The sequence below is a fragment of the Mercenaria mercenaria genome, chromosome 4 (genome assembly GCF_021730395.1).
Source record: "Mercenaria mercenaria strain notata chromosome 4, MADL_Memer_1, whole genome shotgun sequence".
In the NCBI taxonomy this organism is placed as follows: Eukaryota; Metazoa; Mollusca; class Bivalvia; order Venerida; family Veneridae; genus Mercenaria; species Mercenaria mercenaria.
The window spans coordinates 62,224,719-62,250,476 of NC_069364.1; the positions used below are offsets into that span (position 1 = coordinate 62,224,719).

Below are 25,758 nucleotides of genomic sequence, written 5' to 3' on the forward strand. Positions count from 1 at the left end.
CTCACCGAGAAGTGAGAAAATTTCAAATATTTACATGAGAGCGTAGTGCGAGTGAAAATATGAACATTTTCTCACTTTGAGGTGAGATATTCCATATTCATGAAAAAAAAAACAAATTTTATGCTTAATTACGTTGAGATAGGCATTTTACAACAAATTTTAATCTCAGCGCGGGAAACAGATGCACGTAAACGCACATGACGTCAGACGTGTTGTGACGTTAGAAAGACGCACACAACATGAAATTCCATTTTGTTTTTTTTCTTGCTGCATAACATTATGAAATTCTAATTAAGTAAAATAATTTGAATCGAGAAATATACTATAAAGAACAAAGTGCAACTACGATTTTCATCCCGTTTTAAGCAAATAATTTGAAATTTTATACACAATGTACAAGTAGATCGGCAAAGCTATAGGCCTACAATGAGTGATATGCAGTGACTGATATGGATTATATCTCACTGATAAAATACAGTATTTCATCAGTTAGTATAAAATAAATTCTATTTATTTATTACTTTACTCCTATAAGTTATAATAACCTTCCAGTCTATAGTTTGTGTTATTGACCAATTTGTAGTTAACACTAAATTTTGATGGGATAAAATCAAAATTTGAAGACAAAAATATGAAGATTTATTTATGATGTCATGTAATAAAAACGCTGAATGGATAGCTTGCCGGTCAGTAGTCATAACTATTGGCCCTTGATACTTCAGACCTTGGGGCAATAATTTCGTCTATTGGCTGGCAAGCCATTCGGTACGTGTTATCTTAAAGCATGATGATGTCAGTCAAGGCAATTTCTTAGAAACTGGACAGTAACTGTGCATCAAGATAAAATTCCTAGAGTATGAATGGATTAAATATTCTTATTACCTTAAAATATCGACCAAAATTCTAGTAAAGTTTAAACTACAAAATTTTCATAGAATCATGTAGACCCATGATTTTATAACTGACCATCAGTCAGCAAGGGCAAATGTTTGCTATCTACATTACAAACCGACTGTGTAGGACCTGAGCACACTTACCTCAGCATTTCTATATAATTAGATATAACCCGATTGTGTAAAATCTGCACATACTGCAGCATTTAAATATAGCCAAATATAAACTGACTGAGCTGGACTAGGGAACACTTACTTGAGCATTTTTGTATAACCAGAAATAATCTGACTGCAAGACCTGGGCACATTTACAGCAGCATTTTGGTATAACTGACAAACTGGGTAGGATTTTAAAGTGCTAGATATGAACTCGACAGGACTTAGGTGCACTAAATGTAAACATGGTAGGACTTGAGGGCACTAGATGTGAACTTGTAGGACTTGAGGGCACTAATTGTAAACTGGGTAGGACTTGAGGGCACTAGATATGAACTTGTTAGGACTTTAGGGCACTAAATGTAAACTGGGTAGGACTTGAGGGCACTAGATGTGAACTTGTAGGACTTGAGGGCACTAAATGTAAACTGGGTAGGACTTGTGGGCACTTGATGTGAACTGGTAGGACTTGAGGGTACTAAATGTAAACTGGGTAGGACTTGAGGACACTAGATGTGAACTGGTAGGACTTGAGGGCACTAAATGTAAACTGGGTAGGACTTGCGGGCACTAGATGTGAACTGGTAGGACTTGAGGGCACTAAATGTAAACTGGATAGGACTCCTGCACACAAAAATGGAGTAGGTTTTGAGCATACTAGGATTTCAAGGTACTAGATATGAACTGGGTACTGGTAGTACTTAAAGCGGCATGCCTCCAGATCGTTGGACAACAAAAAAAATAAATATTTTTTTAGATATCTAGAAATAAATGCTATATTTCTTAAGAAGGATTTAAAACTGAATTACTGACAAACTTTATGTTACGGAAACACATGAGAATTTGCTGTTTTTACTATTTATTACGATGTAAATCGTAAATCGTTTGTCATGCTTTTACTCCAGGTAAACTGTCTCAGTTATAAATATCTATATTTTGAAGTCATTATTCTCTACTTCAGCAATAGGGCTATTGGTTAAGAAGATGGGAAAATGTCTTTATTGCCGCGGCAGTCATCTTTTTTCTTGATTTGGAATTTTTAGAATATTTTAGAAACAAAAATTCATATTCTTATGTTCATAATATGACCAAAACTTCAATTTGAAGGAAAGATTATTTTTAGCCAAATCTGGAGGCATGCTGCTTTAAGGGCATAGATGTAATCTGGGTAGGGCCTGAGCACACTAGATATGGGCTGGACAGAACTCCAACACACTAGATATAAACGGTGTTGGACTTAATCACACTAGATATGAACTGGGTATAACTTTAGTACACTAGATACAAACTGCATAGAATGGTAGCAAACTAGACATAAACTGGGCAAGACTAGCTAGAAGACACTAAAAAAACTTTGTACAACTTGAGCACACTAGATACAAACAGGGTAGGACTTGGATATCAACTTGGTAGGACTTGAGCATACATGATATAAACTGGGTAGGTCACTAACTGCAGTACTTCAGTTAACATGAATATAATTGGTTAGAACTTTGCATACTAGAAATAAAGTGGGTGCATGCAACAATAAAACAAAGGCAATATTTATAACAATCTGTTTCTTCACTAGTTTGTCTCAGAGATTTGGGTGGAAGTGGAATGTTCTGTCTATGAAAATGAAACCTACAAACTTCCTTTTAAGGCTTTATTTAAACTCGGTGTTGATGAGAATGATAAGTTTTCAACCCAACAAGTAGCTATAATGTCTTTTAACCCTCAGCATGCTGGACACAACTGATTCTGCCTTTGCGACCAGTGCAGATCATGATCAGCCTGCACATCCATGCAGTCTGATCAAGATCTGCACTGTTGGCTATTCAGTTAGTATCTTTTTGGTAAGCACCCCTTTTAACAATTAATGGTACTGCCCAAATTAAAAGATGGCCAAGTTCATTATAGAAATTCAGCAGGATAAAGGTTAATTATCTTTACTATATTGAATTGTAATTCTACTGTTTTTTGGTAGGAAAGGAGCGTCTTATTAATGACAAAGCAAATGAAAATGTCAATTTTATTGTAGCGTTCATTTTTCACAGTGGTGCAAAGAAAAAAATACAGGCAGGAAGATGAAATGTTAATACTGTATAAAACAGATCTTGATTTCCTTAGAGAAATCTGTAATTCAAATAAACTCCCCAGAATAATGAAGGGATATAAAGTAATTTAATTCCAAATCCCTGTTCCATTTTTTTTTTATTCTGTGTACAGAATATTACTTTGTAAACGGCAGTTAAGTAATGGCAGTAGAAATTATTGGCTATATGCATAAAGCCTTAAACTGTCATATGTATTACCAAGTGTTTTAATTACTTAAGTCATGAACAATTTCAGCTGAGCATCTTTTGATAGAAAGCTCTTCAATGGCTTTGCAGACATTTTAGTAGATAAACTTTTGAACCGAAAAATTCTGACAGGATAGAAATTGCCATTTTCAGCAAATTATTTTCTTGTCTTGGAACAAACTATGCAATTTTTCATCAAAAAGCTTTGTGATCATCAACATAATGAAAAATAGAACGTTATTATACTAATACAAAAGTTAGCAGTTTACAGTATAATATTAATCCAAACTATCTGCACATTTTCAAAATGAAGTGGTTTTGAAAGCTGTGCAGCTATAAATAGTTATCAAAATATAGAATTTATAGTAAAAAAACACCAAACCCAGACTAGGTTACCATGGTGAACAGAGACTATCTAAGGGAGAGAACTGTATTTACAATGGTATAAGCTACAGCAAGTGAAGATTGCACAATTCAACATCAACTAAACAATTAAGTTACACCACTTATATGAAGAATGTACATACAATACCTATATAGCAATCAATATACAAAATACTTTAGGTATCACAGACTGTAAAAAAAAAAATAATAAAACTTGGGCTTCTATTCTGTGTTAATATCTTTCACATTAAAATTTAGTTTATACTGATACATTATGCCATATACCAGTTTTTCCTGGTGGTATTAATTTGATACTACATTTTTACCAATAATCATGTATCACATTACAATGATTATGATATTTTTCTGTAATGCTGTCGTTTAGATTTCAGGGGAATGTTGTCACATGACATAAGTGTCTGTTTTGGTATATCATGTCTGTCTATAGTCAATATATACACCAAACAATACTTACAGCAGCTTGCATAAAGGTCACCCCCTAAAGCTTTTTTGTTTTTTTTTGAAAACTTGCAAAAGATAAAAGAATTAGAAGGTGGTATTCTAAGTTTTATAACAAAAGCATGAAGCTGTGTATATATATAAAAAACAATTTGCACGACAACAGACACAAAAAGCTTCTGAAAGTTCAAGCTTGTATCACAACACAACATGAATATAAAAAAAAAATGGCATTTGAATTAATATCAAAATAAGATAACAGCTTGGTTTAATGCGATAAACATCAACAAAAAATTTAAAATTTAAAAACTTCATCTTGTATGAATTAAAATCTGAGCAGTATTGATTAAGAAATATAGATATATCTTTAAACTGTTTTTGAGCAATGAAAACACACTTTTACAAAATGAAACAAAAATAAATATTCAACACAGAAAACTTACACATGGTTAAATTTACCATTCCTGTCATACTTTAGTACAAGTATGGGCTTTTTAATCATAGTCAAGTTTAATTTGTGTGGACTGAAACAGGTTTGAAACTTGTAAACACAAATAAACATAAAATTTAAAATAAATAAATTCCTGAACAATTGTAAAAAAAAAAAACTTTAACAAAGCAGTTGAGCACGGCTGAATATATATGGTTTTGTTTCTCAGACTTAAAAATTGCCTTAACACTGATTCCTCTAAGATCGATTTGAGAAAAAAAAACGACTGAAGCCTGTTTTCGTATGCTTTCTGGTATATCAGTATTGTTGTGTAACAGGCACTTAATATGCAATGACAAGATATTGTCCTAATAAGGACATAGCATTGGTAAAATATTTTCCAATAAATGTCACAGCAACAACCCGGCTAAATCCTTACATATATTACAATGATTACCGTTTTCAGACATCTCACTGACTAATGTATTAGATATCTAATAACCTATATTTTGAGACATCTTATTGATTGATATACTAAATATCTAAATATCCAATATTTTTAGATATCCTATTTATTGACATATTAGATGTCTTAATTACTGATATTTGGAAATATCCTATTGACTGAATTATTAAATATACTAATAACTGATATTTTGAGATATCCTATTGACTGATTTATAATATTAATAACAAGATATCACGTTAATATTTAGATACCTAATAACTGATACTTAATCACAAATTTATTTTAGATATTTCTAAAAGATGAATGATTATTTTTAGATAAAAATTCAAAAATTTATATGATTGTATACTGCGTACTTCTGCATAGTTTTTAAATACTTCATAAGTTAGCAGTATGATAAAAGTGTGCTATGTGAACAGTGAACTGTTTCAGCAGATTTGAAATGAGTCTTTTCTTTTAAAATATCATTCTGCCAGAAGTGGCAAATATGATTTGTGTATAAATAAACAATTTAAACATTTATAGCAAAAGATTGTAAAACTGATAGAAATAAACTGTGTATAACAAAGTTCACATGTATAAAATTCATTAACTGATTTTATTTTTAAACACTAATAATAATACTTTATCAATGTTTCCACTATTTACAAAATGAAAATACTGTTATATATATTGACACTAAAATGGACGGACACACAGGCTCCTGAGGTCTCTATGACATGGCGGCTACTGGCTGCTGCTGGGAACTGTGTAATTTGCTGTCATACGTATGGTCATCGAAAAACACGTCCCTTGCTTGTAAACTCCTGAAGCAGATTGTAAATAATCTTATTAATTAGTTTAAATATATATATAGAAAGGTTTCATAAGTTATGCTAGTTACATGTTGACTGTTTCCTGAATTCTTATCAGTATGTTCGGCATTGCAAAGGTTTGTGGAGATAATTCCCTTCTAACCAGGACTTGTACCAATAATTACCTTCTGATCAGGAGTAAAACACCAGTGTGCTTCCCTTATTTAAATTAATCAAGAAACATTAATTAACAAGATATATTCTTGCAGCCTTACAATACATGATAAATTATTGATTGAAAACTGTACAATATTACTTTACAACTTGTCTATCAGACTTCTGCTATGCTTATGTTTTAAAGGAATTTGAGAAAATTAATGTGTAACAACATAACACATGAAGAGAAGTTGTGCAGTGAATATGTCATGGATCAGTCATCCATGAGGTCTGTGGTCAAAAAATGACTACTAGTTCTGAGAGAACTACATTTTTACTGTCAGGAACCAGATTCTTAATTTTGACTTAACTATAACAGATAGATTTATATAAGTTAAGAAATGAAAAATCACCTTGCTACATATGGATGAAGTCTTCTAAGAGTTTCTGTTGACTGTATTTCTGGTCCATAAGAATGAACAGATGTGCTCTTTGTAAAGCCGTCTGGTTTCTGATCCTGTAAACCTCCGCGGCAATGTCCTTCACGATCCACACCTACCTCTGTGCGATCTCTAAATCTGTAAAAATATTCAATCAATAAGTGTATAATATAGTCAATTAGTGATAATGTGTTTACCTGGTCATATACTGTTCTATCCAGTCATGTAATGTTTTAATTAGTCCTACAGTGTCTTATAAAACTATAATATTTGACTGTTCAAATGATCTAAATGCAGTTTGTAACCTGAAACTTGTAGATGCATATTTTTATCACAAAGAACAATGATTTTGAAGAGCGACATTTATTTAAGATCCTAACTCTGGTATGAATCAATAGCTCTACCTATTCTTAGTCAATATATATCAACGCATAGAATCATGTAATTTAGAAAGATATGCACAAAATACAGTCATATGTAGTGTTTTACCTTAGGCTAATCATATAGTGCTTTACCTAGTCATAGTGTTCTAACTGTTCATAAAGTTCTTTTAAGTGTTTTACATAGCCAAATAGTGTTTAACTATTCATATAATTTTTTAACAAGTCACATACAGTGAGCTTGACCATCAATGGCTAAACCACCATGTCCAACTTGAGCAATTTATGTGCACCCCAGCTGTTTTCTTTATAGAATTTTTATGTTTGGGTCCCTGGAATCCCTGGATAACTTGAGCATTTTCTCACCTCCTTGGGTCTTTGAGTGATTGGTGTTTTACTCTTAGTTCTAGTATTAACTTGTCATATAATGTTCTGCTTAGTAATTTTTACTTATAAAGTCATATAGTGGTTTACATGGTCATAGCGTTTTAGTCACATAGTGTTTTAGATAGTCATATAGTTTTTTACTTAGCCATATAGTATTTTATTTAACGGCATAGTGTTTTACTTAAAAAATAGTCACATAGTGTTTTAGATAGTCATATAGTATTTTACTTAGCCATATAGTATTTTATTTAATGGCATAGTGTTTTACTTTCAAAATAGTCACATAGTGTTTTAGATAGTCATATAGTATTTTACTTAGCCATATAGTATTTTATTTAATGGCATAGTGTTTTACTTTAATAATAGTCACATACGTGACATAGTGTTTTAGATAGTCATATAGTATTTTACTTAGCCATATAGTATTTTATTTAATGGCATAGTGTTTTACTTTAATAATAGTCACATAGTGTTTTAGATAGTCATATAGTTTTTTTACTTAGTTGTATAGTGCTTTACTTAGTCCTATAGTGTTTTACATAGTCATATAGTGTTTTACATAGTCATATAGTGTTTTACTTGGTCATATAGTGTTTTACATAGTCATATAGTGTTTTACTTGGTCATATAGTGTTTTACATAGTCATATAGTGTTTTACTTGGTCATATAGTTTTTACTTGGTCATATAGTGTTTTACTTGGTCATATAGTGTTTACTTAGTCATATAGTGTTTACTTAGTCATATAGTGTTTTACATAATCATACAGTGTTTTACTTAGTCATATAGTGTTTTACTTAGTCATATAGTGTTTACATAGTCATACAGTGTTTTACTTAGTCATATAGTGTTTTACTTGGTCATATAGTGTTTTACTTAGTCATATAGTGTTTACTTAGTCATATAGTGTTTCATATAGTCACATAGTGTTTTACTTGGTCATGTAGTGTTTTACTTAGTCATATAGTGGTTAACTTAGTCACACAGTGTTTTTGCTTATAGTGTTTTATTTTGTCACATAGTGTCTTACTTGGTCATATAGTTTTTTACTTAGTAATGTAGTGTTTTGATTAGTTACATAGTGTTTTACTTAGTAATGTAGTGTTTTACTTAGTCATACAGTGGTTTACTTAGTTACATTGTATCATAGCTCGGTGTTTTTTCATAACAAATTTGGTGCAGATAAATCGTATACACTGAGCGCAGGGTGCGGTAACTAAAAGTGTGCAGGTATTAAATACCCACACGCTAGTTACCGCACTGTTTGATAGGAAAGTATGCCAGCGTGTATGGGCGTGTCTCTAACAGCAGACAGCGATGTGCATTTTATTGATTTTCTGCGCTCGCATTGGTTTATTTTACTTGAGCTTTACACATTTGTAAATGGCAATGTGGAACGCCTACTGAACTACCATATATGGATGGCTATGATACAAAACAGAAAGAACATTAAAAATCTCGGGTAAACGATTTATACTCGGGGGCTACGCTCCCTCGTACAAATCGTTTACCCTCGAGTTTCAATGCTCTTTCTATTACTAGTGTAATACTTAGTCATATAGTTTTTTACTTAGTATTGATTAGTTACATAGTGTTTTACTTAGTCATATAGTGTTTTACTTAGTCATATAGTGTTTTTACATGGTCATACAGTGTTCTACTTAGTCATATAGTGTTTACTTTGTCATATAGTGTTTTACTATTTAGTCATTTAAGATTTTTTTTATCAGATAGTGTTTTATTTAGTAATACAGTGTTTTTAGATGGTCATATAGTGTTTTACTAAGTCATAGTGTTTTACCTGGTCATATAGTGTGTAACAAATCGTTTAGGGTTGTCGTCAGTGGCTACAAATCTGTCATTGTTCTCACTGTATCCTGACAATTCCTGGCTTCCGGAGGCTGTACGACCTAAACGGTCACACTCTGTCTCTGTGGGTCGCTGCTGACCCTTGTACGTGTCCATTATAATACTGAAATATTACAACAGCACCCAGTAAAACTACACAGTTGTGTGATTATTTGCATTAAATATACAGGATCATCACACATAAAACTTAAACGTTACTATTTTCAAACAATGACGTGTAAATTTTATAACTGGTATTCAACATCATTTGTGATTTCATTTAAGAAATGATTTTTTTCGGAGTTCATGCAAAATAAATGACAGATTAGGATCCGCAAATCCATGAATTGTGCCAGATGGCAAATTTGTTGGAGAATAATCTTTCCCCCTTAAGGCATCCTTAAGATTTTATAATTTCACTTATAATTGTTTGGCACTAACTGCAACCATGTTTATACAACAACAACAACAAGAAAAGTTCTTACCTAGAATGATTGTTAGGGTGTTGCATATTGAAGTATTCTGTTGGATCTTTTTTCTGTGTTCTTTCGAGACGTAGCTGTGGTACATCTCCCGCTTTGTCATAAGCATCCCCCATCACTCTATGTACATACAATGGCTTTGATTTCTCCCGTACGAAACCAGACCCACGATCAGAGCCATGGGATACTGTCGAGAATGGTTCATCACCCTGAAATACAAAATTACTCTTCCCTATAGCCTCTTCAATAGTGTATTATTGAGTTAATCACATTGAAATATTGATGAAAATATTCAGATTAAAGTTTTCTTTGTGTACTGTGGATTATGTAGATATTAAAACTTCTTGATGTCCAAGCAGATACTATTTGCTCATCCACTGATATGACCCGGTATAAAACTGTTATCGCCGAGTATATAAAGAAGCATTTGAGTTTTACTTTTAAGACTGTATCCTTTAGCCTGCTAAATTTCTGAAATGGACTGGTCCATCATTCAATTTGGGAAATACCATTTATTATTCGATGAGGTGTTCACTGAAAATTTACTAACTGAATAGCGAACACTGCAGACCATGATCAACCTGCATGGATGTACAGGTTGATCTTGGTCTGCACTGGTCACAAAGGCAGAACCACTTGCCGCCAGCAGGCTAAAGGTTAGTCTTGAGAGATATGGCAATATTTTTCTGTTGTTTGTAAGCAATGTAGTATACAGCATACCTTTGGATATGAAGAAGGTTGGAAACTAGTTTTCATGATGCTGGGACCAGTCGGTCTCATTGTGGCCCATCCCTGAAACAATGAATCAGTAAACATTACTGCCGTACATAGGTAGGTTAATATAATACAAGCAATAGTATGCTGGTTTGACAACTTGTATGACCAGAACATGAATATTGGACTTCAACCATTTCCTTCCTGCACTTACTTCCGTGTACTCAAGTCTTAAGTTTATATAAAAACACAAAGTTGGAAAAGAAGAGTAATTTTTTATTAGGTAGCCAAGAGTGAAACGTTTTAGGTCTGAAATTTAGACTTAAAACTTCAAAATGCTTAATTTTCTTTTGGCTCCATTATTGTTATATTACTACTGATTGTAACAGAACTTTGCATGAATGTTCATTTTACAACTACAGACAGCACAGTAAAAAATTTGCTAAAATCAAGGTTGTGACAAACTGAATATTTCCTACGTTTCAGACTTTTTAAAAGTCTTTAGACATTGATGTATATGGTTCTTGTGGTGCTATAGAGTTCTTTCAGTATTTGTTGGCTCCATCTGGTTCATCTGATTCACTGACTTATATATCAGTAGTACTATTTTTAATTTCCAAAAACCAAGAAAATTGCCACTAATTTCATTTTTTTTTTAAATAAAACACATTTTCAGAGACTTGTTACATGGAAGAGTTTGATGAACAGATTTCATTAAATCTTACTGGTCTTTCATTGTTGTGTGGGTTTCCAGGGATAAATGTTATTGGTTCATCATTATAAGCATGAACATAGCCTGAATATTCTTTAGGTCCAACTGTCTTCCCTGACGTGTCCACTGAAATATATGTATATTGTTTACATTGGTCAAATTATGGTTTTAGTCCTGGAGTTTTAGTGAAACAATTAAATGGACCAATTTTTGGTGCATTTATTTTGCAGTGCAAACAAAATACCAGCAGTATAACATAGTATTACAGAATCTAAAAATAACATAATGTTTTGTCTGTTTTAAAACTATAAAATAACAAGTTAATGTCAGTAAAATGAAAGCAGATGAAAATTTAAATGATGAAATAATGTCAATAGAGTGAGTCCCTTAAATATATAATTGATATGTGCACAACTTACAACATTTCTGACCTAAATCATGCTGAAAAGTTATCAACAGTTGAGTGAATGAAAATTCTTTAGAAACTCTAGAATAGTGTCTTGAATCAGTCAAAGCCATGTCTATTAATAAGTACAAAAAAATGACTGACCGTTGATTAATCATGACAAAATTCAGATTATCAATTCTAGCCAAATTAAGAGAGAAAAGCTACTTTTTAAAATTTTGTTTAATAGCATAATTTCTATAATTTTGATAATTTTAAACAGGATGACGAATTGTCCAATGTTACAAACTCATCATTTGTCAATGCCATGATTAATCAGCATATCCCTAACAATAACAGAATCTTGCAAGAAAATGAAAACCTTTTTATATCAGTTCTATACCTTAACACAGAATGTTTTATTTTATATATGGAACAGATTAACTATCATGCACTATGGTAAACCTGCTGTCCTCTACTATGAGAAAAGTTGTGACATTTATATCCTAGAAAAATGTGATTAAGAAAGATGTGATATCTATATCCTAGAAAAAATGTGATATTTATATCATAGAACGATTTATATCAGAGGTAAGTTATGATGAGCGAGATGCAGGCAGAGAGATACAGTAAAACACTGAATCCTTCAGGTCGCAAGGGGATAAGCAAAATGTTTGAGTTATCCAAAATTTCAAGCAATCCAAATATTAAAATTATGCTCGGGTGAGTCCAGGTTAAGCTATTGATGTTTGAGTTTGCCGAGTTTCATTGCATATATTTCTATGGTATCTATATCAGATAAACATGTGATATTTATATTTCTATAAATTTTATAGCAAAGATGAGGAGCAAAGGTACTATGAAAATATTGAAAATAGTGTTCTTAATGGTGATTTTGATTCACTAGATAGAAAGTTGTCAGACATGTCAGCAGATATAAATGATATCATAACAAATTTTGAATGTCTTATTTTAGAAAATTGTAAAGAAATGAAAAGAGTAAAAAAATGTAAAAGACAGTGTAATAAGAATAAATGGTTTGATAATGAGTGTGTAAAAAACAGAAATGTAAAAAATAAATTGTTGAGGAAGTTCCGATATAGTAAAGATGTTAATGATTTGACTTCTTACATAGAAAGTAAAACAAGAGCACCGCCTTGCGGGTGCTGACGCTCATCTGATTTTTTTTGTGCAATAGAAATATTGTCCTACCCATGATTTTCTAAGTCTAAAAAGGGCCATCATTCTTGCAAAAAGCAGGATAGAATTATGTTTCTTGATGTACAGTGTCCACTTATGATGGTGAAAAACTGTTGCAAGTTTTAAAGCAATAGCTTTGATAGTTTATGAGAAAAGTTGACTTAAACATAATACTCAACCAAGAAAATGATTTTCTAAGTCCAAAAGGGGCAATAATTATTGCAAAAAGCAGGATGGAGTTATGTTGCTTGCTGTACAGGGTCAGCTTATGATGGTGAACAAGTGTTGCAAGTTTCAAAGCAATAGCTTTGATAGTTTAAGAGAAAAAGTTGACCTAAACATAAAACTTAACCAAGAAATCTGATATTTTCTAAGTCCAAAAGGGGCCATAAATCTTGCAAAAAGCAGGACGGAGTTATGTTTCTTGCTGTACAGGGTCAACTTATGATGGTGAACAAGTGTTGCAAGTTTTAAAGCAATAGCTTTGATAGTTTAGGATAAAAGCTGACCTAAACATAAAACTTAACCAAGAAAACTGATTTTCTAAGTCCAAAAGGGGCAATAAATCTTGCAAAAAGCAAGATGGAGTTATATTTCTTGATGTACAGGGTCTGCTTATGATGGTGAACAAGTATTCCAAGTTTCAAAGCAATAGCTTTGATAGTTTAGGAGAAAAGTTGACCTAAACATAAAACTTAACCAAGAAATCTGATATTTTCTAAGTACAAAAGGGGCCAAAAATCTTGCAAAAAGCAAGATGGAGTTATGTTTCTTGCTATACAGGGTCAGCTTATGATGGTGAACAAGTATTCCAAGTTTCAAAGCAATAGCTTTGATAGTTTAGGAGAAAAGCTGACCTAAACATAAAACTTAACCAGGCAACGCCGACGCCGACAACCGCTCAAGTGATGACAATAACTCATCATTTTTTTTCAAAAAATCAGATGAGCTAAAAACATTTAATAGAGTTTGTAAAGCAAAGAAACATGAATATTATAGAAATAACCTTAACACTATTACATCATCTGTCCGAGATTCAAAGAAATTTTGGAGTCAAATTAAATCTTCACAGAATATACCAAATACAATTCCAAAAATTGCAACTGCAGATTGGCAAGCACATTTTGAGTCAGTTTTTCAGTCCGGTTTTGAAAATAGCGATGATATCAGTGTTGATGATTATATTGATGAAAATGAAAATTTGGAATTCACTGATGATTCTGAAAATGTATTGTTCAATGGTGAAATTACTGATGAAGAAATTATTTATGCTGTAAATGAATTGAAGAGAAATAAATCCTCCGCTGGTCTTTTGATACCTGAGCATTTTATTACCACAGTGAATGTATTGTTACCTTATTTGCGCAAACTTTTTAACAGAATTTTTGTGAGTAATGTTTTTCCTGAAAATTGGTCAGTATCTGTCCTAATACCTGTATACAAAAAGGGACCAATAGATAACCCTGACAATTACAGAGGAATAACATTACTACAAATTTTGAGTAAAATATATGTGAGTATTTTAAATAAAAGACTAACATTTTTTACTAATGCTTATAGCAAAATCACAGAAGCACAAGCTGGATTTCGCTCTGGGTACTCAACAATAGATAATGGTTTGGTACCCAGAGCGAAAAAAAGTTGATCTCTTATAGGCACTTTAAAACAACCTTTATGTATGAACCTTATCTTGATATATTAGATATTAAGAAATATAGATATGCTTTCAGTACTTTGAGAATATCCTCACATCCGCTAATGATTGAACAAGGTCGTTATTTTGGTATAGACAGAGACAGGAGATTTTGTTTTTATTGCAAAAATGTTGTTGAAAATGAATGTCATTTTATATTAGTATGTCCTTTGTATAAAACACTTCGAGAAAAATACATACCAAAAAAATTCTATGAAAATCCAAATGTTCATAAATTTAATATTTTGTTGGCTTCCAAAAATGAAAATATTATTAAAAATACTGCAGTTTATATATATAATGCTTTAAAGTTACGGCTGTCTGAGATAGAGATAGTTTAAATTTTGTGTTGTATGTTTTACATATGCCATAACTATTGTATTTATATTTTGTATAAGTTTTATTTTATGAAAAAGCATTACTTTCATTATAGCCAAGATATTGGTCTTGCCTTGACAAGGCTGATAGTTGGGCATAGTAACAAAGGTACAGATATTAATCTATTCTGTCCATGCCTTTTCTTTATTTCGTTTCGGCAAGATACATGGACAGGCATGTATTGAAGCTTTAAAAGTTAGAAATTATGTACAAACCTCTTTCTCAAAACAAATGCTTTTTATGACATGAGTGATATAAATAGTTAATATTTACTTCATTATTCCTTATAAGAGTTGTTGTATGTAAATGTTATGTTTGTATATATGTATAATGTATATGATTGATGGTGTATGGGCCGGAGGCCTAAATCACAATAAAGATTTGTATTTGTATTTATATCAATGAAAGGTGGGATATTTACATAAATAGTGAAAGATTTGATATCAATATCAGAGAAAGAAGTAATATTGATATCTGATAATGGTATGATAATCATATAACAGCTTAAGATGATAGATAACTATACTATGAGACAGCTATATGAAAGGTAAGATAACATGTAACAGTTTTACGAGAAGTATAGGCAAGTACTATTATACATGATAATGAAGAAATAGAGATAACAGATTTTCCTGATAAGAGTTAAAGATGATATTGAATTCTATTTACTTTCGATTAAAAAATACTGTTGCAAGTGCTTTTCTCAAGTAAAGTAATTCTGTCACTGATAAAATAGACAGCTGTAGTGTCAATGACAATGTCAGACTTAGCTGTAAGATGAAGTATTCAAACTCTGACCAAAACGTTCTTCAGCAGAGAGTTTGTTTTAAAATTTCTCAGCCTCTGTCATGGTAGCATGCTCACAGTCAGGCAGCATTAAGAGTTTTATTGTGACATTTCTCAATATTAGACTTTGTATTATTTTAACAGATCTTAGTAGGGTAAGTTATCCGCTGGGTAGGAGGTATAAGTAATGGGTGTCTAGAACTAAATCCCATATCCCAAAGCTTCCTCTTCTGGTACAATACTTTTAAAAGAAAAATATCTACAAGACATTAAGAAAGGCAAAGACTGATTACATTTGAATTGGAACTGAAACTATACGGCTGATTAAATATCATACTATTAAATTTATAAATGTGTTTTCAAACATAAACTGTAAACAGTTAATACTATAAAATCACATACTTTTGCAAGGCTAAATGTTTGTTGTATTTAAAGTTCATACTGGTTTTTGTTCGCATATTAGAATATCAGAGATATGATTGACTTGTTAAATATATAGGACTTTTTGTAACATTATAAAATCACTTTCATAAGTACCCATATTAACACTGAAATGTTCTGAATCAACAGCAGTCTATTCCAAATTTCTATGTATACTTTGCTTTTGACAAAACTTTGCCTTTCTGTGAAAATAGTTATTCTAGCATAAAACTGCTGTTCTTGACACTTTTCGGGGGTGTTTTAACAGGAAAGAAATCGTGTTAACAGAGAAGATTCTCGTGCTCACGTGCTGTTAAAACATCTTTTTATATATGTGCGTTCCGTAACAAAGTATAAATATCATTCTGTCCCAAAATGGGTAATTCAAAAGGAAATGTCATCAACATAAAAAACAACTCAGATATTCAGAAATTTAATAACGTTGAGTGCCGATGTATTTATCTATTTTTATGTGCTTTATGCTAGCATAGCATTAAGGCATGTTCATTTTGTGTCATAACATCTTCAGAATCCCTGGGGATACATTGGTATTCTTGCCCTACCTGGCTCGGGCACCAACCAATCCCTTGAGATTCTGCAGATGTTATAACACGAAAAAACATGCGTTATCCCTACATAAAAGAGGTATTCTTTCTTACTTAGAGACAGAAATAGTGAGAAGAATGCATAACATATTGTATGAGGAATACAACAACTACTTATTTTAAAAAAGAGGTATTCTTTCTTACTATGAGACAGAAATAGAGAGAAGAATGTATAACGTATTGTATGAGAAATAAATTAACTACTTGTTTTTTATCAATTGATAGTTACCATGGTAATAGCTTACACCATCTGTAGTATAATACACAATTATAATGAAAACTGAAAAACTTAAAGTCTATGTTCAAAGTAAGTAGATTATATTTCCCTTTGAAGTAAAGAACAATTTACAAATTATTACATAAGATTTTTGTGAATTTTAATACAATGTAAAAATTTATAAATATATTAATATTCTGCCATACTGTTATCTTGGCCTGAGGTTTTGACTTAATTGTTCTATTACATAAGCTTATCAACTTATTTTGATTCTGAAAGTTTTCATTAATAATGTTTCTGAAATTACAAATGTTCATACTTCTCTCAGGCTGGGGTCCCAGAAACCTCTGTTTTGTCTCTGATAACATGTACTTCGGACCCTGCAAAGTAAAATACTCTAAAACATGTTGTTTCATAATTTTATATGCATAATGATTAAAAATGCTTACAGTTTTTACCACTCACTCACTCACTGCGGCAGAATGCTGTGAATTTTTCGTGTTTATTATGGAAAATGTAACAATGGAAAACTGAAGTTTGGACAAGGTGAAGCTATTATTGCACCATGTTGAAAATACTTTTTTTGTAATAATAGCATGCATCTGTTATATGACAATGTCTCTTAAATACAAAAAAGGCAATAACAATGATGATGAGATAATAATAATAATAATGATAACAACTTTATTTACAAATAATAAAACTATGCTAAATAAATGGAAAGCATAATAATGTTACAGAACTTACATAACCACTGTTCTCAAGTTCTACTGGATCTTTGGCTCTGAGAGAGTGCAGCAGGGGTTTAGACTTTGGTAATATATTGGCAGGGGCTGATGCAGCCCTTGTATCAATGAACACACCCTTTGCCTACAATGGAAAACATTCTCTTACAAACCATTGACAGATACTGTAAAATCATTTAATTTCGTGGGCATGAAATTTCGTGGTTTTGGTCCAAATGGCAATTTTGTGGGGATATGAATTTGTGGATTTCAACTTTTAAACATAAAATGAATGGGAATTTTACTTGTTCGTTGGGATTAAATTTCATGGACTGACTCAACAACAAAATCCACGAAAATTAGTCCCCCACGAATATTAATGATTTCACAGTATATATGTTTATGAAAGAATAGTGATAATTTAAGACAAAATCAGTATGAAGTCATAAGAAAGGAGTATCAATCTATATGTTATCTCTTTTTAAATTCATTTAAAAAAAAACCTGATTTCTTACTACAGTCATATAATGTATCATAATGGTGATAATAAGACAATAATAATTACAACAATTATAACAAGAGCTGTCGGAGGACAGCAACGCTCGACTATTTAACAGCCTTGTCGCTTGAATGAATAAGAAAGTCGAAAAAGGGGCATAATTTAGTAAAAAAGTAAAATAGGGTTATGGAACCTGCATAGTGCTTATCAGCTCATGACAGTGGACAAGTGTATGAAGTTTCAATCCATTCCCATTAGTGGGTACTGAGATACCAGCTTACATATAAGAATTTAACCCAAAAACTCCTAAGTTGAAAAAGGGGCATAATTTTGTAAAATGCAAAGTTGAGTTATTGACCCTTTGCACTGCACGTCATATCATGAAAGTGAACTAGTGTGTGAAGTTTCAATCCTTTCCCATTAGTGGATACTGAGATACCAGCTTACATACAAAAACTTAACCAAAAATTTCTATGTTGAAAAAGGGGCATAATTTTGTAAAAAATTAAAATAAAATTATGGGACCTGCTTTGTGCATGTCAGATCATGACAGTGAACAAGTGTGTGAAGTTTCAATCCATTCCCATTAGTGAGTACTGAGATACCAGCTTACATACAAAACCTTAACCAAAAAATTCTAAGTCGAAAAAGGGGCATAATTTTGTAAAAAAGCAAAATAGAGTTATGGAACCTGTGCAATGTAAGTCAGTTTATCACAGTAAATAAGTGTGTGAAGTTTCAATCCATTCCCACAAGTGATTACTGAGATACAAGCTTACATACAAAACCTTAACCAAAAATTTCTAAGTCAAAAAAGGGGCATAATTTTGTAAAAAAGCAAAACAGAGTTATGGAACCTGTGCAATGTAAGTCAGTTTATCACAGTGAATAAGTGTGTGAAGTTTCAATCCATTCCCACAAGTGGTTGCTGAGATACCAGCTTACATACAAAAACTTAACCAAATCGGGACGCGGACGCGGACGCCGACGCCGACGCGGACGCCGACGCATGGGCGAGTCCAATAGCTCTACTATTCTATGAATAGTCGAGCTAAAAACGCCTTTATTCAAAGAAGGTAATGCATAAAGATTGATGTACCCTTGTCACACCTACCTCACTTTCAAGGGGAAATGTAATTGGTTTTTGTCGGACAAATCCAGATCCTACTTGGTGAGTGTTAAACGGCAAAGGTTCATTGCCTTGATGTTCCTTGTAGGATTGGAAATCTATACTGGTTACGCTACGGTAATTCTGTGTACATATACGTCTGAAAATAAATCCATTACGAAATTTAACAATATGATACACTTATTCAATACAGTAGTTTCTTTTCCTTCCTAATAAATATTTGATTAATTCTGGCAAACTTATGCAATTTAGTCAGCTTAAAACTGCACGTAGATAAAGCAATTGCACTTAATGTTACTAGCATATATATATGCCTTAAATGATTCAGAAATTATCTTTTAACTACCAAAGTCATTTTATCTAATATTTCTTTAGAATATTTCTACATACGCTAAAGCTGGATTGTCCTGCTGGTCTAATCTGTTATTGTAATATACACCTGGTCGGAAATTTGATAGGTAGCCAGTTCCTGAATGACGACCTGGCCTTGGTTTAAAGTTCGCAAAATGTTTTCCATATGTAGAAGAATTTTGTGTTATGTAGAATTTCATCATATTGCTGTCTGGGCCATGACTGGCCTGTATATGTGCCGTCCGTGTGCCTTTAGGTAGCGGCATGTTCTACAGAAGTAAAATATGATTATTTTTCCTTTAAAACAAGTAATGCAACCACACAGTTTTCCAAATGAAATTAAATTTTACCAGGATATATACTTAACTGAGTGAATCTGATGGAGAAACAAGTGAAACTGCAAAAAGCAAAAATTGATGAAGTTATAAAGACAGTACCATATCACGGCGGTTGACAGAGCTGCATATATGAAGCAAGCACCAAACTTCATCAAAAGAATAAAATTATGCTTTTACCATTTCACCTTCCTTATTATTAAATGTCTTTCTATCTGCCATTTAGTCAAACCCCTGCTGGGGACCTAGACAATGTTTCTTGTATATGTTCAAGAATAAATTGACTTTGTTGATAATATTTACGTTTATTTCAAACAAGATCTCTTTTCCAGGAAATTTGTAGCAGACTCTAATTTATCTAGCTTTCTATTCATCTCTGTATAATGCCTACCCCTCTCCTCAGTATTAGTGGCAAAAATATTTGCACCTAAACAAGATGTTTTACGTTATATGATATACTTTTGCTTCTTTCAGTCTCTAAGAATTGCTTTTATGAATGTGATTATAATGTGATTATAACTTTATATCTTTAATAGAATGTGTCTCATATGCTTAGTGCTTAGTAATCATTTAGTATGTATTGTAATAAGGCATGTTTTAGCTATTAATTTCATATGTAGGTTATAAATATGTACTAGTACTTATATATTGAATCAACAGTGACTGAAATGCGATCCTGTTTTACATATAAATTTTATAATAAAATCTGTAAAAAGATCCTTTGTAAGCAAAGAATGCAACCAAGAAGAATAATAGCAGACTCAGTTTGACTGAGTCTGTTTATGTATTATCATGGGCAATAGCAATGAAAAGACTAGAAAAGCAAAGAAATAACATGCTGAGCATGACATCATGATAACCTGAATAGACTTCTGATAGCAAGAAATTTAAGTTTCTGAGAAGTTTATATGCTGATAATTTAAGGATCTTTGAGTCTGAGCTGAAACAAACCACATATTGAAACCTATGCTATAACTGCATCAAATGAAATGCCACAAATCAGACTTATTTAATGGATGCAACCATCATAAAATAAAAATTGCACAGGGGCGTCGGAAGTGGAGCCGCAGGCGCCGCAATCGCGGCCCCAATAATTTGCCCAAAAACGATTTTTTGTAAATTCATAAGTTGGAGTCGCAGGTCCGCGGACCCAATATTTTGTATAGTACCGTATATTAAATTTTGCTTCGCGTTAAACAATACACGCTGTCCAGATTAGTGTGTTACCGCGGTGACGGTGACACGATCGGGGGTGTTAATTGATCAAGTCATACACACGTGTCCGTGATTGGACTTAATTACGCATGAACAAATTAGCGTGTTTTTAATTGGCATGTCTTTAGTCAATGGAACGTTTAAGCTATACCCAGCCACAAAGATCTAAGGTATTAACTTATAAAATTCAGAAAAATAATTATCATGTTTTTATTTAATGAAAGAGGTAAGTGTTAAGATTTATCACACCGCTAAGATGTAAGGAATTAATTACATTAATTGTTTTTACTCAAAAAATGATATTTCAAACAAAAATAAGAAATAAATGTAACATGAATGATTATTGTTCAATACATTAGATACAAAAAAAACAAGAGTGCCAGAATGTCACAATATACGCCCGTCACAGCAAATTTCTTTACTCTAGCTAGCACCTGTATTTGCAAATGGAATTTTAATTTTGTGGTTGTTTAGTAATCATTGTAAGTCTTTTGTTTTTCTAAGTCCACAAAAAAACTCCTTACCAGGTAGAGATACCTTAAAATATACCTAAAATTTGAAAGTAACATCTATGTTGTACCACAGAAAAGTGGTCTTGTTTTTTCCCTACGGTCAATTATAAAGAAGTTACAATATAAGTTATTTATAGTAACAACTAAGGGAAGGTAATCTTAAAAAAAAAAAAAAAAAAAAAAATCCAAAAAAAATCCAAAAAAAATTTGTAAGTCCACACGAAAATCTTTACCAGGTAGAGATTGGTCAAAATACACCTCATAATTGGATGTATCATGCATGTTGTACTACAGAAAAGCGGTCTCGATTTTTCCCTACGACTAGTAATGAAAAAGTTACAATATAAGCTATTTATAGTAACAACAAAGGGAAGTAATTCTAAAAAGGGAACTGCGCATGACACTTCGTCTCATTATGGTGTATAATTGTGCCAAGTTACATCAAAATCCCTCCATGCATGAAGAAGAATTAAATGCTTCGGACAGTCATTCTTGTATCTGACCTTTGGCCTCTAAGTGTGACCTTGACCTTAGACCTAGGGACCTGGTTCTTGCGCATGACACTCCATCTCGTGGTGGTGAACATTTGTGCCAAGTTATATCAAAATCCCTCTATGCATGAAGAAGAAATGCTCCGGACAAGGTTTTCATTCTTGTATCCTTTGACCTCTAAGTGTGACCTTGACCTTAGACCTAGGACCTGGTTCTTGCGCATGACACTCCGCCCCGTGGTGGTGAACATTTGTGCCAAGTTATATCAAAATCCCTCCATGCAGGAAGAAGATATGCTCCGGACAAAGTTTTCTTTCTTGTGTCCTTTGACCTCTAAGTGTGACCTTGACCTTAGACCTAGGGACCTGGTTCTTGCACATGACACTCCGTCTCATGATGATGAACAACTGTGCCAACTTTCATCAAAATCCCTCCATGCTTGAAGAAGATATGCTCCGGACAAAGTCATTCTTGAATTTGACCTTTGACCTCTAAGTGTGACCTTGACCTTAGACCTAGGGACCTGGTTCTTGCGCATGACACTCCGTCTCATGATGGTGAATAACTGTGCCAAGTTTCATCAAAATTCCTCCATGCATGTAGAAGATATGCTCCGGACAAAGTCTGTGGACGCTGCCCACCCGCCCGCCATCCCGCCCAACTGCCCGATCGCCAGGGGCGTTCCCATAATTATTTTGCTTATAGTCATGTAAATAGTAAGAAAATACTGGAGACTTGAGATGCAATTCAGTACCCTTAAAAGCACCAGAACTTGCCATTTATGATCCTGTTTTAAAAAAATTTCAGGGATGCCCCCTCCCGTACCTACCCCCCAAAACCCCCACCCCACGCGGCCCCAATATCAAACACCTTCCGACGCCCCTGTTGCACCCATTAAGTTATGGTTGCCAGAACTAAAACTTCTGAATGCTTTCAAGAGCTAAATTTGACAGTAACACTTGGGTCTGCCTCAAATACTTCTTCTTCTTCTTCTTCTTCCAGTTTACTGGCCATCTTCAACTAACTGAAGTTAATTGCCAGGTTAAATGCGCTAAGAGAATAGGAAAGAGTAAACAGTGTGAAGGTATGTATAGTGTGATTAAAAACAGACAAAGACAATTAGATAAAGAGTTGGGACAGTTGAGCACGGAATGACTCAATTAACTGAACCGGCTGACATGACGTCTGGCTGTTCCATTCCTTGATTGTACGCGGGAAAAAGGACTGGCTAGAATGCACTTTACTGGTATGCACTTCTTGCTAGGATTGTAAAAGGTAGGATGTGCTCGTTACAATCATTTAAATAAATTGTAACAATAATCTATTCATTAAAGAAAAAAGAAAAATGGGGGTGTGGGGGCAGTAGCCCCCATAAGAATAAATGAGGAGTGTTTATTTAATGTGCGTACCGGTAAAGTGCAGGTGCCCCAAAGGACTTTTGACGATATTGTGTATGGCAGTATGGAATCTTGTAGGAGTGGATGTGTATGTTTCTGGTAGTGGAGGAGTTGTTTGAGATCAGCTGTGAGTTGTCTAGAGCCACTTTGTTGTTTATTAACACTTGATCAACAGAACCAATCTCAGTTGTCTTAACCTTCTACATCTGTTCAGTGCCTTTATAAAAAATTCTCTGAATGTTCCATTAACCCATGCAATTTTATAAATTATATTATTACACTTTCATCATGTTCATAATCATAAACATTGCTAAACCGTAAACGGAGTCATGGAGTAGCTCATCAACACTGCGCCTAATTTAAATTCATTCAAATAGAATCAGTGCAATAAATTTAATATATGGATATTGAAATGCATTTACCTCTTATTTAATTGTTGAACACTTATAAATTTATCAAATCTGACCTCAAAAATACCCGATTGCTATCCGTAGTCACTGGCAACACATAAACGATCGAAGGGAGGCAATTCACGGAGGACATTTAAACTTTAACGAATAAAATCTACCCGTTATACCGTTGTGGGAGTGATAATCATCGTCTGAAAAAGGGTTGTTCAAATTTCTTATCGAGTCACCAGGTCTAATATCGTGAGACATATTGTAATTTAAAAAAAGTAATAGAGTAAAGAGTGAAAATTGAAAACAACAACAAAAAAAAAACAAAAAAACAAACAAACAAACAAAAAAAAAACGCCACAGAAAACGTACGTTCTTGAGACTATGAACATATTATTTATAATATAAATATGCATCTGTTCATATCTGCGTTGTACTTTGTACTTGAGAGCACAGGCACGTGTCCAGGTGGGGGGCCAGGGGGCCCGGGCCCCCCCCCCCCCCCCCCTTAGCTGGCTGGCTAGTTACGATTTTTATTACTATATATGGGCCCCTCAATTAACAAATTTATACACCAGCGCGACTGGCTTGATTTGACAGCAATACACAGGCTAAAGAGCCATAAAACCGTGTCCGGTAGTGGAAATTAGCCCCAGGCATGTCACAGGTAAAAGTTTATCTGTGTGTGGCGAGATGCCTCTATCAGGATGTTTGATATAATTTAGTCACCGCATACCTTATGATTCGTACCTAGAATAGTTAGACCCAATCATATTCGAACCGCCGATGATCCGTCATAATTCAATATTTTAGATGATAGACTAAATGAAATAAGCACTAATCTTTCATGAATTCCTAGAAAAGAAAGTTCTATCTACTGACACGTTAATTACGATAGTTTTAGGCTCTAAATACGGAAAATACACAAATTAAGGACAAATTACGCACTTCCATGATCAATGTACTAAGGAGCTTGATTTTGTCATAATCATTGAGCGCTCATTAATTACAGTTGGATAAAAGCTTATAAATACCGGGACAGCGCCACGAAGAAATCAGAACCTGCCTGGCTACCGAGGAGTGAACAACGTCAAAGTAAGTATATTATATGAATCTGCCAAGCTGCCGAGCGATAATAAATAAGAAATAATTACCATATTGTTGTTGTTGTTGTTTTGTAAATTCCTCCGTTGACTTTTCGGAGCACCCAAGATCTAGCTGTATCTTTGTAGTATGCAGATCGATCCTTCCTGAATCGCGAATTAAGTAATCCGCTTTAAATCACACACAGATTGTAACTAGATATTTACACCCTAACACTTCCGGGGGGGGATATACAAGGGGGATTATCTTTACTTAATGATTAAAAAGTACTTAAGTATTGCATTATGGGTCACTGTCCGAAAGTCCCCTGCACCTTGCCAAGTGGAGCCTTAACAGCAATTCTCTTGATAGCAACTCTACCTTGTCTATACTCTCAGCTGTCAGCTGGAGTTGAAGTCCAGTACTGGGATGTGTACAGTCAAGCATAAGATGGGTAAACCTGTGTCTGTCCTTCAAAGCACATGATATATCAGATTGTATGTCATTTTTTAGACGGACTTTTATTTTTTGACGGATGACCTCTAACGCTGGACATACAGCATATACTATTGGGTTCTTGACCTCCTGTCATAGTCTGAGTTCTTACTCAAAACATTGCGTTTCGTTTAAGGGCCACGACGACAGGAACTTGACATCTAGTAGTATTTTGGTAAAATCTTAATGTATGGTATTCACCTCAGGCATTGTTTGTTGTGAATCTCCATACTACAAGATCCCATCCACTAGTTTTGAGTGCTCATCATCAGTTAAATTGAGATAGATTGATTCACATTAATTATTGTATAGTTCACCAATCATTTTAAAAATCATTTGTTTTCCAATCAGTCGGCAAGGAAGCCCATAGGAAAATTATATTATATTTAATATACTGAGCTAGACCGTGCACGCTACATGTGCATGCTTCATTGATCGCTTGATCGGTACTTGATTGG

The 25,758-nt window shown here is 33.3% G+C and overlaps 1 protein-coding gene across 4 annotated transcripts; it reads right to left on the reverse strand.

Moving 5' to 3' along the window:
- Nucleotides 1-5,652: 5,652 nt before the first annotated feature.
- LOC123551913 (protein phosphatase 1 regulatory subunit 32-like) lies at nt 5,653-23,883 on the reverse strand. Of its 4 annotated transcripts, none has more exons than XM_045341200.2 (12): nt 23,791-23,883; nt 19,413-19,642; nt 19,008-19,161; nt 17,417-17,539; nt 16,989-17,049; nt 16,682-16,702; nt 10,999-11,111; nt 10,280-10,351; nt 9,563-9,768; nt 9,031-9,201; nt 6,437-6,601; nt 5,653-5,879 (listed from the first exon to the last, which is right to left on the reverse strand). In XM_045341200.2, the coding sequence occupies exons 2-12, from the start codon at nt 19,637-19,639 to the stop codon at nt 5,786-5,788; spliced, it is 1,407 nt and encodes a 468-aa protein (XP_045197135.2). In that variant the 5' UTR covers nt 19,640-19,642; nt 23,791-23,883; the 3' UTR covers nt 5,653-5,785. The 4 variants fall into 4 exon arrangements, with proteins under 4 accessions (XP_045197135.2, XP_045197134.2, XP_045197133.2 ...); XM_045341199.2 differs by having other exon boundaries at nt 23,747-23,873; XM_045341198.2 differs by lacking the exon at nt 23,791-23,883 and adding an exon at nt 23,337-23,519.
- Between the last annotated feature and the right edge of the window lie 1,875 nt (nt 23,884-25,758).